Source organism: Cynoglossus semilaevis, chromosome 1 (assembly GCF_000523025.1).
Source record: "Cynoglossus semilaevis isolate Cse_v1.0 chromosome 1, Cse_v1.0, whole genome shotgun sequence".
Lineage (NCBI taxonomy): Eukaryota > Metazoa > Chordata > Actinopteri > Pleuronectiformes > Cynoglossidae > Cynoglossus > Cynoglossus semilaevis.
In genome coordinates, this window is record NC_024307.1 from 19,502,606 (window position 1) to 19,521,422 (window position 18,817).

At 38.9% G+C, this 18,817-nt stretch overlaps 1 protein-coding gene across 1 annotated transcript; it reads right to left on the reverse strand.

The window, feature by feature from the left end:
• Positions 1-1,000: 1,000 nt before the first annotated feature.
• On the reverse strand, positions 1,001-18,637 carry wdr43 (WD repeat domain 43). The gene is made up of 18 exons (XM_008317125.3): positions 18,357-18,637; positions 17,207-17,341; positions 16,477-16,598; positions 13,951-14,071; positions 13,497-13,615; positions 13,302-13,404; positions 13,145-13,209; positions 12,654-12,813; positions 11,988-12,074; positions 11,776-11,892; positions 11,143-11,292; positions 10,930-11,016; positions 9,366-9,397; positions 9,054-9,117; positions 8,266-8,379; positions 4,815-4,884; positions 2,385-2,440; positions 1,001-1,871 (listed from the first exon to the last, which is right to left on the reverse strand). Exons 1-18 carry the CDS (start codon positions 18,558-18,560, stop codon positions 1,725-1,727), a joined length of 1,953 nt encoding a protein of 650 aa, XP_008315347.1. The 5' UTR covers positions 18,561-18,637; the 3' UTR covers positions 1,001-1,724.
• Between the last annotated feature and the right edge of the window lie 180 nt (positions 18,638-18,817).

Consider the following 18,817-nt stretch of genomic DNA (forward strand, 5'->3'; position numbering starts at 1 on the left):
AGCAGCGCTATCAAGAGAGAAGCTAACTTATTAAATGGTGAGAACAGACTGCTATGTATTATGGTATAAATATTGACGATAAATGTATTAAAAAACAAGTCGTTGATTTTGATTTAGGCCAACAGAGAATGTTAGGCCACTGAGTATGTATATACACATACAGTATATACATACATATATACACGAATATATATTTATATATGTGTATATAATTATATATATATATATATATGCTTGTATGTATACATTTATATATACACATAACTATCAATATGTGCTACTAATATTTAATGCTGCCACAATGACTCATGATTCTATAATAAAATACTGTATAATGTACACTTTTTGCCTCAGGGAAAGTGCATACATTACAATATATACACCCATATATTCAGTGTGAATATGATTTTTGTCTAACCAAAAAAAAAAAGGAACCAGAAAATGTTTTAATGATTTTTGTGGATTAAACTTTAACACAGCCTCATACGGTTATTTTATATATTTAATGTGATCTTTTTTCCTTTCCTATGAAATAATTAGTAAAGATGTGAATTCCCTAAAATTGGTTTGTTGCCTGAGAGCATAATGACACCAGAGGGCAAAAAGAAACATATTTATTGAGGCCCCTTTTTTTGTTGCGCAGAACACATGAATTGCAAGTATTTATAGCAACCAGAGCCTTGAACCCACCTTTAATTGACACCATCTTGCAGTTTTATACACTTCACAAACTATACAATGCATTTTGTATGCATATGTATTGTTGTACCATATAAGATGGCATGAGTTCAACCCAAAAGTTGATCAAAACTATCTGCAAGAGATTAATGTACTGTAAGGCGACGGCACATACATTATGTATATTTGCAGCACTTTCAATTGCAGACAGTGAAGTGTTCATATTTTCCCACATCAGAAACTGAACCCAAGGTAAAACACTTTCAATTTAACTTTTGAAATGGTTCCAATATGTATATACGAAAAAGAGACAGGAGAAAAGTTTCAGATCAGGAGACGATGTGGTTTTTTATTTTATTGCAAGGAACTCTGGGCGACAGGAGGCAGTAGAGGTTAGAGCTCATACAAACACTTCACTGTACATAAAGATTTACATTGTGTGAGACATAATATATATACTTGTCTGACAAACACACCTTCAAATCAAGCAGTTGTCTGTACAACAAAAAGCCAAAGTTCTGCATCTCAACTCCTCGTCGTACGGGTGTCTGCCCGACAACAGGTTCACGTCACGGTCTGTGTTGAGTTTAGAATAGACCAATGGCAGAGCGACTGCCATGTCACCTACTGGTAAGCTGCATGTACAATGTGCTCTAAACGTTTTCGTTGTATATGGGGAGTAAATTTGGAATGCAGACAGCGGTGTTGGCAAACCGGATCTTTTCAGTCTTTTTTTCAAAGCAACCTTGGGCTACAGTGGTTGTACACAGACTGACACAAAGAGAGGAGAGGCAGGAGAGCTGACATCTGTATCATTCTGAAGAATCTGCTTCTCGGCCCGAAGTGATGTCTCTGATCCTCGGATTGTAGGGAGTGGGGAGAAACGGAGTCAGGGCAGCCGCAACTGCCTGCATTTAACATTTAACCCTTGATTGCGTAAAAACCAACTTTTTGTTCTGATAATAAAATCATAAGGGTGAAAATAAAATGAAAGTTTATATAACTCTCTCAGGTCCATATTTTTTGTGTGGGAAGTTTCTCCTCGTTCACTCTTCTTCGCTCTCGTTCTCGTGCTCCATGTCTTCCTCTCCATTTGCTTTGGATTCTGTTCTCTCCGGATTCCTGTCGTCCTCGTCGTCTTGTTCCTCGTTCTCCTCCATCGCCTCATCCACGACCTCATCTTCTTCCCAGTTCTGAGGACCACACAGAGACAGATACACAATGACTTGCTGTGAGGACCTCCTACAATGCTGAGATACATTCCATCTTCAGTTTCATTTCGCAAAAAGGCTGTGTCAGAATGCACCGAAGAAGTCATGACATCACATATACAGTATGTAAATGAAGTTACAAAAACAAATAATGCAAATACTTTCAGTTCAGTAAAAAAAAAAAAAAACAATTTTCAACTTTACCAAATGTAAACGCAAATAGCACGTTATTTCCCTTTAATTTTCCCTGGGAGGAAGAACCGCACCTCTACAACACAGCTGAGTCAGTAACTGTATGTGGAAAAGTGTGGGGGGTTTTTTCCCCCACCAAAAAAGTTTTTCACTTTCTAGGTCTGACTAAAAAAGTCACAAAGTAATAAAAAAAATATATACACAGAGCCCACAGTGTGCAGTGTGTACTCCAGTTGCAATTCAGAAAATGTGAAGTTTAATGATCTGTGGGGACAAACTGAGTTTTGGCCCACATATACTTACCGAGTCATCGTCAAGAAGACCTTCATCACCAGAGGCGTCGTCCTCGTCAGATGATTCTATTAAAAAAAAAGAACAGGACAAGACGAGAATCCATTAGATGTTGCTGAAGAAAGCAGTTTCCATTGCACACACCCTCCTCTTTCACAGAGAAGGTAATGAGGAAAAGAAAGTAGACAAAGCGCTTTCACGCCTTTAGAAAATTTCATGCAGGGGGGGATTTGCAGGTATTTGCATTTCAATAGAGTGGCACGGTCCTTCAGTTATGACAACAGCAGTGGCGGCGTTGAAAAAGAAACGTTTAATATTATTTGCTCCAACTATGAGCACATTAGGGTTAGGTGATCCTCGTCACACCAGCAGGAAGACTGGACCGAGTGGTGTAAAATGTACATGATCAGTTCACTTACACACGATGGACATAATAGGATCTAGACTGAACAGCCGAGGACAAAAGGCAAAGCCGATGTAACGGGTGTGCAGATTACGATCACACCTCAATCACCTTTACCACATCCAGATACACATTTTCCACATGAGATTTTTTTTTGTTTCGACCGTGTCAACATATCCACTAAAAGGTAAATGGGTTCCCTACCCACCCACCCATTTACCTTTTAGTGGATAAGTGCATCTCTCTCGAGTGACTTGTTTTCTTCACACCTCATTAATACAAGCAAACTTAATCCCATTTCTGACAGATATTCTAAATCAGGTGTGCCCAATACGTAGATTGCAAGCTACAAGTGCACAGCAGACAGAGTGTTGGTAAATCATAAGCAATTACAAATAAAATTCAAAAACACTGATGTCATAAGCAATTACAAATAAAATTCAAAAACAAATAAATAATACACAGCTCCATGCATTGAATCAGAGTTACACAAAACATATTAAATGTAATGAAAGTTAAGAGTAATTATATTTAATATTATCACCGCAGGTGGCTAATTTAGCCTAGTCATTTTAAAAGTAACTCCAGACCCAAAACACTGTAGACAACCCTTGCTCTAAACCAGCGTTTTTTTTAAACGGGTAGCCACTAGAGGGTGCTAGGGTGGCCTAAGAAAACTAGAGGGAAGATAAAAAGGACAAATTTTGTATTTTTATGGCCATTTTTAATGTGAGCAGACAGAAATAGACCGAAGGAGCAGACAACTGTTTATTAAGTTTATTATTTAAAGAGAATGCACAGCGCTGGAAACATGTTTGTTAACATTTTTCTTATGCTAAACAAATGTAGTTACTGAATAATGAATAACGGTAAGAAAGTACAGTCTAACAGTTGATGTTTCTTCACATATTTTGTAGCATTGTCTGTGGGTTTGCAAAGAGGGTCCCTGTCCAGAAGTTAATACTGTTTCAGGGCCTTGGTCTGGAAAGGTTTGGGGAACCCCTGGTCTGAGCTAGGCTTTATTCATGGCTTTTCTTTGCTGAACCTGGTGGTGATAGTCACTAAATTTCAGAACACACCATGTTATGGTCAGTCTTTCTTGCCTAGCAAAGAGGGTCCCTGTCCAGAAGTTAAGAAGCACTTGTTTGCTACAAGTGCGCTCTTTGAATGCACACGATTGGCTTTTACCGCTAATTCAACTGAAGACAGACATTAGGTTCCCAGATGTTTAACACAATTTAAGATGTTCTGCTAACATCTAATGGCCACTGCCATCCTATGGTGACCTGAGGTCACTGCATTCTTTCTGTCAAACTTAAACACTGGATCCATTTGAAGTCAAGTGACAGCACTCTTACTTTCTTTTTCTGCATCAGCGCAGCCAAGTCTTGTAATTGTTAAAGTTATTCTTCATGACCCACGACAACTGAGGTGGCGCGAAACTTTAATGCTGAGCATTATTACTTCAAAGAGGCCGATTTTCTACACCATTCAATGAAACGTCTGTGCTATGTTATAAAATGAGAATAAACTGAGTGGGCCTTGTTGCTTTGCTGGAGCGGGAGGATCTAAGCAGTGCAAGTCAGGTTGCCAGGCAACAGGAGTCATAGTTGCGTGCTGTGCATCAACAAGAATGGCTGTGTGACGGCCGGTGTTCCCTTTTATAAAAGTCTAGTGATTGAAACTATTGGTTTTTTTTTAATCAGTTTCAAATAATTGTAGACATTCCTACAGGTTAAAATAAACCAAATGGAAACAATCAGGGGAAAAAACTGCAGCAGAAAGTCGCCGTAACCCAGCATACGCCAGGCTGCCTATGACTGGAGTTTTGGATTCCTATAAACTGCAGATCACACTGATATTCAGACCAACATGTCACCAGGACTCAGGTCTAGATCACGCCGCTCCGTGTTGTGACATGTGTCACAGAGGAAGAGAAATAAAGTCAATTACGCGGCGGCAGATTGATGACACAGCTCAGATGATGTGCAGTGTAAGGTTAGAAGACACAAACGACAAGACAAAAAAGCAGCACTCACCTTCCTCATACACCAGTTTGGCAGTTTGGTCAACCTCAGTCACTGCTTTACTGCTGCCACACGTCGCCACCTAGTGATCACAAATAGACACCACATCGCATTGAGTGTTTACTTCCCATATTTTATCTTTTTTTTTTTTTTAATTATTGTTTGAGACAACATTGTGTTTTCGGTGTTATAATTTTATGTTGCCATTTATCCAGTCTTGTGTTATAACTGTAAAATATTAAAATAAAATTACACTAACATTGTGCCACCATCAACTATTAACTGACAGATTTTATTTTTACAAACTGACAAAACATGAAACAAGGAATGAATCTAAACTGAAAATTAATTTGAACAATGAATTCATTTAAAAAACAAAGAAACTGCATTATTTACAAGAACAAATGAACTTTTTTTGTTTTTCTCATTGTATGTGCAGCGTTGTGAAATGGCGGAGCAGTTTTCATGTCACATTAATGTCACGTACTTAACAACACTGTTGTAAACATCTGCCGTCTGACTTATTCTCAAGGGCACAGGTATCAATGCTCCATTTCTCAGACTCATAATCATACTTGTCCTTGTAAAGTCTAAGGATGCATCCTAGTCTGAATTTATTGCAGAGCTGCTGTCAGGAACATTGCTTCACCGTGCCAGGGAGAAAAAAAAATATAAAAAAATCTTGAGTAGTTTCTTCAGGGATTCCACCACAAGATCACAAGTCTGAAGTTTGCTTTTTTCCCCCCCCCAACAAATTATCATCCGTGTAAGATTGATGTGCCTGAGGACAGGGCCTGAACTTAAAGCTCAAGGTTTAGAATAAGTAGTGAACTACCCTGACAAATTCATTGAAGTTTCCAACTGAATTTAAATAAAAACTCAAACCTCACATAACCTTGTGCAGTCACTCAAATCCAAACAGTTTACATTCGTTAATCTAAGTACGGAAGATACAGGAAAAATAAATAATTTATGGAATCAAGGTTAGTCTTCGAACAATCGTTTTATGCTAAGCTACTAGTGTGCGTTTGTCGGAATTTAAATTATGCATCAGAATGATCTGGCAACACTGAGCGGGAGACACTGAAAGTGAATAGAGTGACCTTAATACAAAGCACTGGAACGAGACAATTGTATTCTCAGGACTTTCTCGCAGTAAAAACTCAGGGAGACGCTACTGAAGGTTAGAAAGTGTATGAAATCAGATGGAGCAGCTGGAGGCACAAAACAAGTCTTTTGACAACATTAATCTATTCTGTATTGACATTGAGCTCAGCGGCCACGTCGCAGAAACGCACTGATTGATAAATTCTGGTGGATTGAAGGGAAAAATAAACAAACCAGTAAAAAAAAACCCAAGTATGTAGGTGACGGGGCTGGGTATCACCAGGTGTCTAGGGATAAGGTACTTTCACGATACGTCGATAATGTCACGATAGAATGATGCTACAATAATCTGTATGTTGCAATAAATTAAATTCATGCTAAGCGCCATCATGTGGAGGCTTTAAAATAGCAACGGAATCGGTTTGGAACAAGTGCATGTTTATTGCTTAAACATTGATCACTGGTGCCATTAGATCAATAATGTAGTGCAAGACTAAATATTGTGATATGTCGTAGTATCAAGATGTTCTGCACACCCCTGCTGTGTGCAGTGTATCCAATGTGTGGATTTGTGAATGTGTGTGTGTATGTAGTGACAGTGCCTGCTCAGTCTGTTAGTTCAGCTAATGGTCACAGCAGAACATCAACTAAATGAAAGTCCTTTTTTCCCCCTGAGCTGCAGTTAATGACACTGTAGTGATCAGTGTGCATCTTCTGGCTAATGTTCATTTAAAGTTAGTCATCGTCACAAAGTTTACATGACCCTGTGTCAACGCCGCTCAGCTCACTTATGCCGACTGGCTGCTTTCAGTGCTTCGCTGCATCACTGAATATACACTTCTGATATGCGGGCTGCACTGCAGCACCAATGGTTTTATTGGAAGCTGACGTGGTTCCACACTACGGACACTTTTGGCCTTTTTCTTGTAGCTGTTAATGGACTTTCCTCCACGATGACACTGAAGATGTTCCTCAGTAATGAGCATCTGTGTGAGACACTTGTGGAGTTGCAGTACTCAATTGTTTTTTTATAATCAGTAAATCTAATTGTTCAACTATTATCTCTACTCCACGTGAGGTTACTTTAAGTAATCCCAAAAGCACAGCTACCATTGCTGACTAACGAGTGCTGCACAAAATCTAATTGCAGTGTCACGCTGTGTAATCACATAACCACATAAAAGAAAGCTCGGCAGTGGAGATGTGTCTGAAGGACATGAGTAGGCTTTGATCATGTTTTTTCCCAGGATGGAATAACATAATTCAACACTAGCTATGGCTGGTCACATGCCTCCAGGAGGCAGGTGGGGGGACTGCAGCGTCTGCATTTTTTGTATAATCACTGTTTTTATTCTCCATGTTCTCCTTGATAATCCATTCAGTTGAACTGTGTCGTAGTTGATTTTAAATACTACTTATATATGATATTGTGATTGCAACCAAAATACAGTCCACTGCATTCGTCTTGTACATCTTTAATCAACTTGTGCACTCAACACCGACTTGACCCTGAACCTGTCAGCACTTCAGATGCCAAGGCGCTTGGCTTGGTCACATGACGTGTCCCGAATTGTAAAAGCCCATAATGGCAGAATGAGACAAAGTCAAATGTCTTCTTTAAAAAAAACTCCCTGGAGACAGAACTCCCAACATGCTTCAGTCATACTTAAAACTGTTATGACAAAAATATATTCTGTGCTATTATTCACTTGACTTGTACTGAAACTCATGTAGTCAGTGGAAAAACACTGAAACGACCAGACTGACAGTGTGTGTTACCCAGTGAGGGGAAATGCTACTCATCTATTCATCAAATTGTATGCACATACTGCCTGTTTCTGGTTAGGTCAGATAATCTCAGTTGGTCAACTTGCATTGTAACATGCACTAGTTTGCAAACGGGCACTATCGTACAGACAGGTGCTTATGTTGCTCTCTGTAAGACCTGCGCCGCGGAGCGTCATCAAAGCTCCGATAACAACTTTCAATAAATTCTTCAATAACCTCTTAAAAACAAACAACGTTGTTCATTTTCTGTTTTATGCTTTATTCCAAGGTGACTGCTGACAAAACTGCCAAAACAAAGATTAAAGGCAGGAGGAAATTCTCACACTCTGCATAAAATGTGGCAACCATCGAGTATGAGTTGTCATTTGATTTGCTTTCATGAGGATTTTTATTTGGTCGCGTTGACTGGCACAGAAGAACATGACGTCTTGTTGAGACCTCTGTTCTACACAACACACTCCAGTAAATACAGACTTTTCTGGTGTGTTTAGTGGTGAACCCAGTGTACTTCACATTACCACAGGAACAGAGTGCACAATACACAGAATCAGTGCAGGGTGAGACTCACCTGTGTTGACAGGAGATAGAGTTTTCCATGCAGTTTCGTGAGCTTGTGGAACATCTTCACTCTGCTCTCTATCATGTGATAAAGCACTCCCAACTGGGTCACCAGGTCTGGCAGCTGTTGAATACAAAGATGACAGCAGGTCATTATTTATTTTATAGGAATTTCTCAATACAACTCTTTCATCTCTGATACCAATACTGCCATTAGGAGTATCTGCCGACACCTTGTTTTCTCCTCCAGCATCACGCAGGCTGTTGAGCAAGTTGGGCGAAGGTATCGGATTGGGCGAGTTTATAGTTCTGATTAATTCTGATTATTGGATCTAGCCATTCCTAACTCTGACCACCACAAGCTTTTCTTTACACTAAAAGGAGCATTTTCATTGTTCCCATTAATTACTATGTCAGTCTCTTTATAATCACAGTTTATGCCCAGTGAGAAAAAAAAAGGAGTTTAATTTATACTATACATTAAAAGGTTGGTCAAAACAAACCATGCATTGAGAAGGATGAACCCGTATGATCAATCTGATTAAAACTAGCTGCAATCAAATTTGACTTTCTTAAATAGTATTAGGCTTATTGAAGTAAAGCCTGTAAGTTACAGAAACAAAAGGGTTAACAATTTGTTGTGCGTTTGACAGAAATGCAGTCCCACCTTAACCTGAACGCATGTGTGGCCTTGTAAAAATAAAGGAGTGAGGAAGCACAAACGGAGCCCATTTACCACAGTCTAATGGATTCTTTTGAGCAACGGACAGAAAACGCGATGTTGTGTGGTGAACTTACTGATGCCAGGTATGAAGAGTGTTGCATGATGACAGCCTTGAGCCATCGTACCATCAGGATAGCCCTGTAGAAAGGACACATTTATTTGACGTGCATGGAGGCGGTTCTTTTTCCCAGTAAACTATGTCAACCCAATTTAAAAAAATAATGTCAAACATCTCAGATGAGGACGTGAACTGCAGTGTGCGCTGAGGTAACACAAACTTTGGTTAGTGCAGACAAAAAATGTCTGGTTCCAAAATTCATACACAGGAAAATCTATGTCATTGTCAGCCATTAAACAACATGAATCAATTAATGGAGTTCACTTACGCAAAAGGGTGTCCTTGAAGTCTATTTGTGATCTGTAGAGGAGAAAATAAATTGTCATGTTAAAGGGGGATTTCGTAGTAATGTTTTTAACGTCTCTAAGTGTGTAACAAAATATTCATTTAAAATAAAATCAGTACTGTATTTTCCAGACTATAAGTCGCACTTTGTTTTATCCTTTGACTGGGTTTGCAACTTATACTCTGGTGCGACTGATACTAAAATATATAATTTCACGTTTGTTATTTTCACACTGACAGCCACCAAAGGGAACTCTAGGCTAGTGTACCAGTATCTGCTACTCCTGTTCCACTGAAAATGTACATGTTCATTCATTTCACACTGACTGCCACTAGAGGGCACTGGTGCGACTTACATACTTCAGCGATTTATGTTTTTTCCTTCATTATGCATTTTTTGGTTAGTGCAATTTAGTCTGGAAAATATGGCACTATGGTTAAAAAAGGGTAATATTATAAAACAGCATTTTTACAATAATCTGTACCGTAATAAATTTCATTAATGCAAAGTGCTATCAAAAAAACGTTTACCGTAGTTAGTATAGTACCATGGTTTAGTAACCATGTAGTTTAGGTTTAGTAACATGGATGCTAGTATATGTATCTGAACCAGCTAGTCATTCAAATAGTAGAACTCAAAAACCTGTTCCAATCAAGTTAGCTGATTAGCACAGGCTTTTAACCACAGCAGTCAGCCAGTGGTAAGTGTTTTCCCACTGGAGTTCAGTGTCTTCTTGCTGGGTAGTTCATTTAAGTAGGTCAACAGAGTCAGCAGTTCTGGAGGTATTTTATCATCAGAGACAAAGACAGGAGCAAGACTGTTCTATGACCTTTTTTAACAGGATCTCTCTCATGTCTCTTCTCAGTCTAATGGTGATTACAGCAAAGTGACAGAATCTCCAACTGCCAACCTTAGACTACAAGTTAATACGATCCCCAGGTTGGGTGAGGACCATTGGCAGAAAACTAATTTGAGAAAAGAAAGAAGACAGAACATGACTGTTCTCTTCTCAGTTAAACAGCACAGAGTGGATAGACGAGGTGTTCACACCTCAAGTCACTTTTTTTTTCTTCAGGTCCATTGCATTTCTTAAATACCAAAACTAAAGAGGTACTGGTGTGCTACTTGGTATTAGGTAGATATATTAAATACTTGTCATGTTTTGTAAAAAAAAATTGGAACTCTGTCTGGAGTCACGACACCATGTTCCAGCAGAGGGTAGTTTGGGTACAGTTCTACTTAAACCACTTGTAAAAAAAAATTGGAACTCTGTCTGAGGTACAGTTCTACTTAAACCATTCTCTTTCAGCATATGCAAAAAAGTCAGGAACTAGTTTTTTTGTTTTTTAACTCTCCATAAAAATTTAAGACATCTGAACCAACAGTCAAATAAAACAATGTTCCTGTGGACGAGGACCGTTCAAGAATGCAAGAACAACTTCAAAGCTGAGCATGTTGTGAAGGTTTTCTTTGAACAGGACGTCGCGAAGAACAACGGCCTTTAAAGCTCAAAGACAAACAACATATAGAGCCAGTTATGTCTCACCTCTTCCAGCAGTGGTAAAACAGCAGCCAGGGGTAACTGGGCAACAGTCTTCTTTATCACATTCTCTTTACGGGTCTGAAATACTTTCTGTAACAGAGAGCCAAATAATGCAAGCCGTTAATACACACAATTACTACATCCTCAGGTGCATGTGAATACTTTGGCTAACAAAAATGAAAGAAAGTCAACGTGTGATTCAGATGCACAACTGACGTTTAGTAAACTGGCATCCTTGCTCTCTAGACCCTGCACCAAGAGCACTGCAAAGTTGTCAGTCTGCAAAGAGGCTTTCCCTTTTGGAGCTCCCTTCTCTGTGGAGACTACAGACAGATCCATTTCACCCAGCCGCTCAGCAATGGATATCTGGGGGAAGAAAAGAGGAAAGAATGGGCCAACAGCATTCTACAGGTCTATTTATTACTCTGGTCACATAAAGGAGTTGTGGTGGATAGAAATGTGCTAAATCTTTCTATTTAGCAAGATGTAAGTTTAGTTGGTGACAAGTGTTATTGTCAAAAACATGAGCCTTGTTCTGCCATTATGACAAACCTTGCAGTTTTGTGTGTTTAAAAGTATAAAAGATACTGCAATGTTTAATTAAGTGACTCTGGGTAACCCAGGATATAAAGGCGAACATCAAACGTTTGTGAAAGACTGATGGACCTGGCCTTTGATGAAACCATCTCCTCCCAATTTTATGTGTTTGCTTATTGTGCGATGTATGGGGTTTTTATTTCTTTAATTAATGTTATGGTATCATTTAAATTGTTAATTTTTATAAAGTGTTCACAAATATTCTATCAGGATGTGTTTAATGAACTGCCTCCATAATAATCCATGTCCTACCTCTTTGCTGTCTTTTTTTCTCTTCTCCGACCCCTGGGAGGCTCCTCTAACTGGGGCTTGGTGACCAGGAAGCCCTGGAGCCAGGACACTGCTGCGACTTGTGACTGGTGTTTTCACCTTCATTAGACAAACAATTCAGTTAATTGGTTTTCCTGAAATCCACATCTGTAACCTTTGCAAAATGTAAATGCCAATAGAATCTAGATTAATACCTTGGAAACTGTGGATTCTATGGACAGTGACAGGCTGGTCTGAACGTCTCGGCTCAGACACACATGTCTCTCTGATGTGTTGATCTCCTGTGGAAAAGAGATTTTTGGATAAGAAAATTACTCAAATAAAATACTTTTTTAAACTCACTATTCATTTTTGAATACGAGTAATTTCAGTAAAAATCAACAAAAACTTTTTTTGGGGAAATAAACTTTGTAAAAATAAAAACTCATGGTTAACAGGGTGTGATATATAAAGCACTGTGTATGTTTTAGGCAAGTACATCAAAAACCAATAAAGAGAAATAAAAGGTCATATTTAACATCAAATTTAGCTTCAAACTGTTAAATTCCTCCATGTATTGTATGAACAAATTAATATTTGATATCTGTAACAGAAATTATTTTATTTTAGTGTAAATTAAATCAATGCCTGTTTAGCATTAAATGCTTTATTTTAAACAATGATTCTTTTAAATAAATGTGTTGCAAATCTTATGTTATTTGGTAAATGACAATAACAAGGACTGTTGACTCAAACTATTCCTTTGCTTCCCACAGAACTGCACCCACATAGATTATCCACAGCCACAGGCAGACGCAGTCATTTGTGCCTAATTGCACATCGTCTGATTAAAACCTCAAACTGAAATCCTCTGTACTCACAACTCTCTCCATTACAGGTTGTAGGTGGTTGCCGTATGCCAGAAGCACAGTTTGGATATTAGCTGCGAGGGCTGCAGTTAGCAGAGGGATGGGCGCCGGAGAGTCTTTTGTGTCTGACATCTGTACTGTACACGATGGAGACAAGGGCTTCTTACAGGGTCTGTGAGGACACAAAGTACATGACATGAGCACCAAACTTTGACTGGAACGTTCTGTGAGAACAAACTCAGTATGATGGGCTACTGAGAGGGGGACTTTTTATTCAACAAAAGCAAACACAAAATTGAATAGGAAAAATATGAAAATGACTGACTACACAGAACAGCACTTCAAGTAAATCATAAAAATCATCTGAACTACCTGCCTTAGAATTCAACCACTCCAGTAAAACTGAAGCCCATTTTGATTAAACTGAAATTCAAACTCAGTCAAGTGGACACTTTTTGGTAGTTAACTGGTTCACTGGTTAGGAGAATGTTCAAAGGGCTCACCCATTTAGAAAGTGCTCAAAAAGATGCAACTGTCCATCTTTACACACAACTGCCAGCCTCACTGCCTGTGGAAAAAATAAAAATAAATAAATATTAATAAATAAGTAATTTTACTCCACAACGTTGGTGTGGTTCTAATGACCAGTTGTCTTCTGACCTCTTCCTTGCTGTTGGATGGGACCAGATCAACGTGCCTGGGTTCATCAGTCAATGTAAAAGACACCACTGAGTTCTTGTCCTTTCCGTCTTGCCGAACTTGCCTGCGATGAAACAACAGTAGGTGAGACATGGTGCGACTGCAGAAGAATGTCTTGCTTGACAACAACGACGACGACTGAGGACAAACGCTCACCATACGCTGAGGAGTCGATCGTGAGCTGCCCCAGACAGGAAATAAAGGCTGTTGCTGTCGGGAGGTCGTGTGGTGGCAAAGCACAGTGTCGTCACAGCAGAGGAGTGGCCTGTGAATGTCTGTTCAGGGGGATTTACAATGAGTCAGTCATGTCCATCATGCTCTACAACAAAACCCCAGTCCAAAGGCCACTTTTGGACCGCAAACCACCCACATGCACCTATTGTCCCTGTTTATGACATGTTGCTCAAAGTTAAGTTGATCATTTGGGCCTAGGCAGCAGATCGGACAGGAAATTGTTTAGGCAGCAGATCGGACAGGAAATAGTTGGGTTTTTTTTCCCATGTTTGAAACTGAAATCCAGACAAATATCGGATCGATACTGATTCAGAGTTGCGGAACGAGCCCTTCCCACAAAATGCACAGATCAAAAATGACAACCAACTTTACTCACTCTGTAAACCTCCTTGGTTTCCAAGTCCCACATCTTGATCACGTGTGCAGCTGAGAGAAGCAGTTTCCCATCATGGCTCACACACAAACTGGTCACAGCCCCACGGTCAGCCTTCCATTTACTGTCACCAAGAGAAAAAGAATAGTTTTAATATAAAAAGTAAAGGTAATAAAAAAGTAAATAAAAGTAAAACTGTAATAGCAAGTTGTTGTATGAGCAAGTAGACACAAACAGAAGAAGCTGCACATCTGCTGAATCTGTTAGAAGACTATGAATTCATTAAACTGACAGATGATAGGCAAAAACACTGACCTTCAACATCATTTTTTACACTTATCTATACAAGAACAATGTTTGTGCCTCAACCGTTCAGTTTACTACTACCAATTTTTACATAATTTACATAACTCCCTGTAAGTAAAAATATTAACATAAACAGGAAGTTGGAGCACTGTATCAGGTCCATGCTCTGAGTGTAGGGCACTATAATTTCTCAATTACGCAATCGCAGAATTAGCCCATTCTGTTGGAATCTATTTTTTAACATGGATTTTGACATAATTTGCCTGAAATTCTTTTTTTGTGGAAGATGAATATATGTCTGGGGAAACCTGCACGGAGGTAAGTGGATCTGGAAAGCACAGCAGTACAGACTGAGGCCGTTCCCCTTCAAAACAATGACACGTGGTGAAGTGGCTGCTCACGACGCTGTGCAGTTCTGTGAAAAACCTTCAAAGGTTGATCTTGAAGAGAGTAGCTCACAAGGAGCAGCTGGTTCTTTGGATATAATAAGTTGTTGGTGGTTGTTCTTTGAAACGTCAACTAGAGTTTCAGGACTTGCTGCTTGTTTGTCAAGCACTTTTTGTACTTGTGCTTGTATGTTGTGTACATTTTAGTCATTTACAAGGGAAACACACATTTTACACACATTTTAGTCATTTACAAGGGAAACACACTGTTTTTGGTAGTAAAATAAGGTAAACAAAAACCCAAAACATCGAAATGCCCAACAATAAAACTGGGGGAAAAAAACTGTGCACTTTTTAAATACAGTAAATAGCAGTGTATACATCTGCTATTAAACAGAAAGATTAAAATGATAAAAATATAGCCAAGTGTTTCAGAACCAAACCTGATGCACACAATAATTTGCTTTGCTTTTGTGTGTAGAGAGCTCAGTGCAGCCAAGGCAGATATAACGTGTAGAGAGATGAAAAAAGCAAGCGCACAAAGTACAAACTGCTTGACAAACAAAGTGAAAATGTCCTTTTACATTAGGTTTTCCATTCAATATCTTTACAGCTTCCTAACTTATTTAAGGATAAAATGTTCCTAAAGATAGGGGTGCTTGATTTTTCTGAAATCCAAAGAAAACATTCAAGCCTTTTTTTCTGCATTATAAGTTTGTTAAAAAAATGTCACATTTGTTAGAATTTGAACAATTCAAGTACTGTTGGACTACTATACATTTGTTTTATATTGCTCTTTACATCAGTACTTGCATGATTCTCTTCTACTGCTGACTTCCCATCCTGTATCCATCACTATTTCTCTTTAATCTAAGACTGAAATGTCACTGCTCCAATTAGCTGCTTCACATCACCTGACAGCAGCAGGAAATGTAGAGAGAAATCATCACTCACTACCAAATGTCTGAGAGTCAGCCAAACTTGAAAGTATAGAAAAAGTACTAACGTACAGGGAACTTTGGCAGCTCCACAAACTGAATCACTGTATGTGGACTGTATCGAGAGTGAAGTCGTCAGATAAACCATTAATTAACCAACAAGGTCTTTTATCAAATCAACCCTCATTTAATTACAGTTCAGCCATCCTCAAAATGTGGGTCCTTGACATTAAAGTCAACATTATTCATAGCAAGTATAAAGGTGGTCCTGATGCTGACCCCTACTGGACACCATTTGCTACAATACCAGCTAACTGTGTGTCCAGTGGGAAACTAAAAAAACAGAACACCAGGAGACACAAATAATGTTTGGCATTTGTTGAAATATTACAAATCACACTTTGCCTCTAAATGTGTAAACAGAATGTTTAAACATAGGTAAGGAGTGTTATGATAATAAAAATCTATTTTCAGTATTGCCTGGAGTTACTATTAGCCTTTAAGAATCGAATTTAAAGGTGTCATTTTATTCCATCTCAAACAGGCCATTTTGTGTGACTCACTGAAGTGCGACTAAGTGACACAGATTTGTGCCGATTCCGATTGCCTTCAATTATATAATATATTCAGAAATTAAAGATTTCTTCAGTGCACAGTTTAATTTTCATAACAAGTAATTAAGAAATAAATGTCTTGGTGACTGCAGTGAGGTTATAAATTAAGTTAATATGCAGCCAACTTTCTGACAAAAAAAAATGATATATACAAAAAAAAAATAGTGCAATAAGTCTGAAAAAATGATATATTCCTGCAGGGTTTTTAGAAGTGAATTAAAAAGTAAAAATGAATGACTTCTCATTTTTCCTTAGCCTGAAATTGACTGACAAGTGCATACTGACCTTCTTGCCTTGCCAGTCTGCAAGTCCCATTCAATGATGTTTGTATCATGTGAGCCGCTGTATAATAAACTTTCTGTTGGGTGCCACTGGACACAATTGACCGCTCCGGTGTGTCCTTCATCCTGGTGGAGACAGAGGACAGGGTTGAATAAAAACAACAACCCCAATGTCAAACAACTGTACTATTTCACTTATATGAATATAAATGGGGTTCAAATTAAATGCAGCATACAAAAATATGAGCTGATGCATCATGATTGACAGCTGAGGTCACATGACTGCACCAGGGACAGGTACAAAAATGTCTGGAGACCCCAGAAATTTGTGATGTAAAATGGGGCTGAAAGCCAGAAAAATAAAATAAATATAAATATCTTCATTAAGACCAATTTAAAGTTAATATTCAAAACATAACTTGTCAGATTTGGGGGAAGTACAGCGTTTTAGTATATAATCAATTTGTGGTGCATGAAGAGGCTGTACACATTCAGATTATTTTCATGTCAACACTAAAGCTAGTGTAAAACTGAACTAAAATAACGGTTTGATTAGTGTACCTTAAAATTCAGTTGATGAAGCAAAACTGAACTAAAATAACGGTTTGATTGGTGTACCTTAAAATTCAGTTGATGAATGTTTAAATTTCTGTACCTAAGTATGCAACTTTCTAAATTCCTGTCCCAGCAGTAAACCTTTGAAAGATAACGATTGTACACAGAGTAAACCTTACCAAAGTACAGTGCAGTGCTCCCTTAGCTGCACTGTATATAAGCACAGTGCCTGCTGCTGTGCCCATTGCCAACAGATCGGATTTTTCCTCCACATGTCCTGCCTCTGATTTTCTCTTCTTCCTCGTTGGCCCTTCCTGAAAAGTGAAACATTTTTAACACCATGTACCACACATTTGTACCAGAGAGGGAACTGAACAGAGCAACACAGTTGATGAACACAACTTTCATAAAATAACGGCACTTCTGCTGAGCTCTTTGCTATAGACCACATGAGCCAACAAATGGAAAACTTTAAATCTAGCTCCAACATATATTAGGCACTTTATCTAATGGTTTATTATTAAAATTCGATGGTAGATCCTACACCCATCAGTGCTACACTTCCATCTAAAAGCATCCGCATCACATGCAACAGAAATTAAAAAGAAAAAAAGAAAGAGGAGCATCAATATTTTAGTGGAGATTAAATGATTAATAGAATTGTGTTGTTTGTCACGGAAAGTTTGCAGACGATAGCGTACATTTAGGGGCGTTCAACTAAAATGTAGTAAAATCTCGGCTTGGCAGTCAATCATCTGGTCGATTACTTTTAGACTTTTCACTGCATTTCCCTCTTTGTTGGACCCTGTGGTCGATTTAAACCAATGTGGACAAACTAGTAATCGAACAGTAGCCCAACTTGTTGAACCTATACTTTCAGGAGTGTCATGGTGGCAACACGCTTCTCATGCGTTACTGGGCTAAAGCTAACTTGTATTTTCAGCTTATTAATTTATGTTTAAAATATACTAAAGTAAACAACTCAACTATATTATACTATAAAGACAATACACCACTTTGTATGCACGAATCAGCCCCGTTTGAACAGTTTGGGATTTCTTGGGGCTACCATGTGGGACAAGCATGTGCGTCCTGTGCAGCTGTTGATAACCAGCTAACGTGCCTTAGCTTCATCTCGTAGTGTCAGCACACACACACAAAAAATCTATCATTAGACAATGTCACAAATATAGACTTAACGTGAACATCGCATTAAAGTCGCAGCCTCGTTTTGGGATTTATTGTGTACAAGAATAAAAACCTCAAACGCAAGTCTTGGGCCTTCGTAGCTCATGTGGCTAACAGCAAGCAACTATCAGCCTCACGTACCTTCACTGTTCGGCATGGTCCCCATGATATGCAGGTACAAGTGGCACTCAGGTGGGCTGAAGGCACGTATTCTTGATAAAGTGTTTTACTATCTGTGTTCCATATACGAAGTCTGCCATCCTGTGCGCACACCGCTAAGTATTGTTGTGATTTAGGTGAAAAAACGCAGGGTAGCAGCGGAGTACTGCCAGCGTCGGCCGCCATTTCTGCAGCGCTGATTGCGTCCGCGTAGCTGGTTTACACAAACCCCACGTGTTGGTGAGCTGCAGCGCACATGCGCGTTACTGCTTCATTTAGCACCTCCTTCCCATTGGCTGCTGAGGCTGCCAGACGAAAAGTCAGAAATTACGAGAAAGTTTCAAGACAAAATAATTTGCAGAGAACACAAAATACGTTGGCATAAGACATCAACTTTCAATTATCTAAAATGCTGTGCTGTGTTCCTCCTACAATACGTTGGC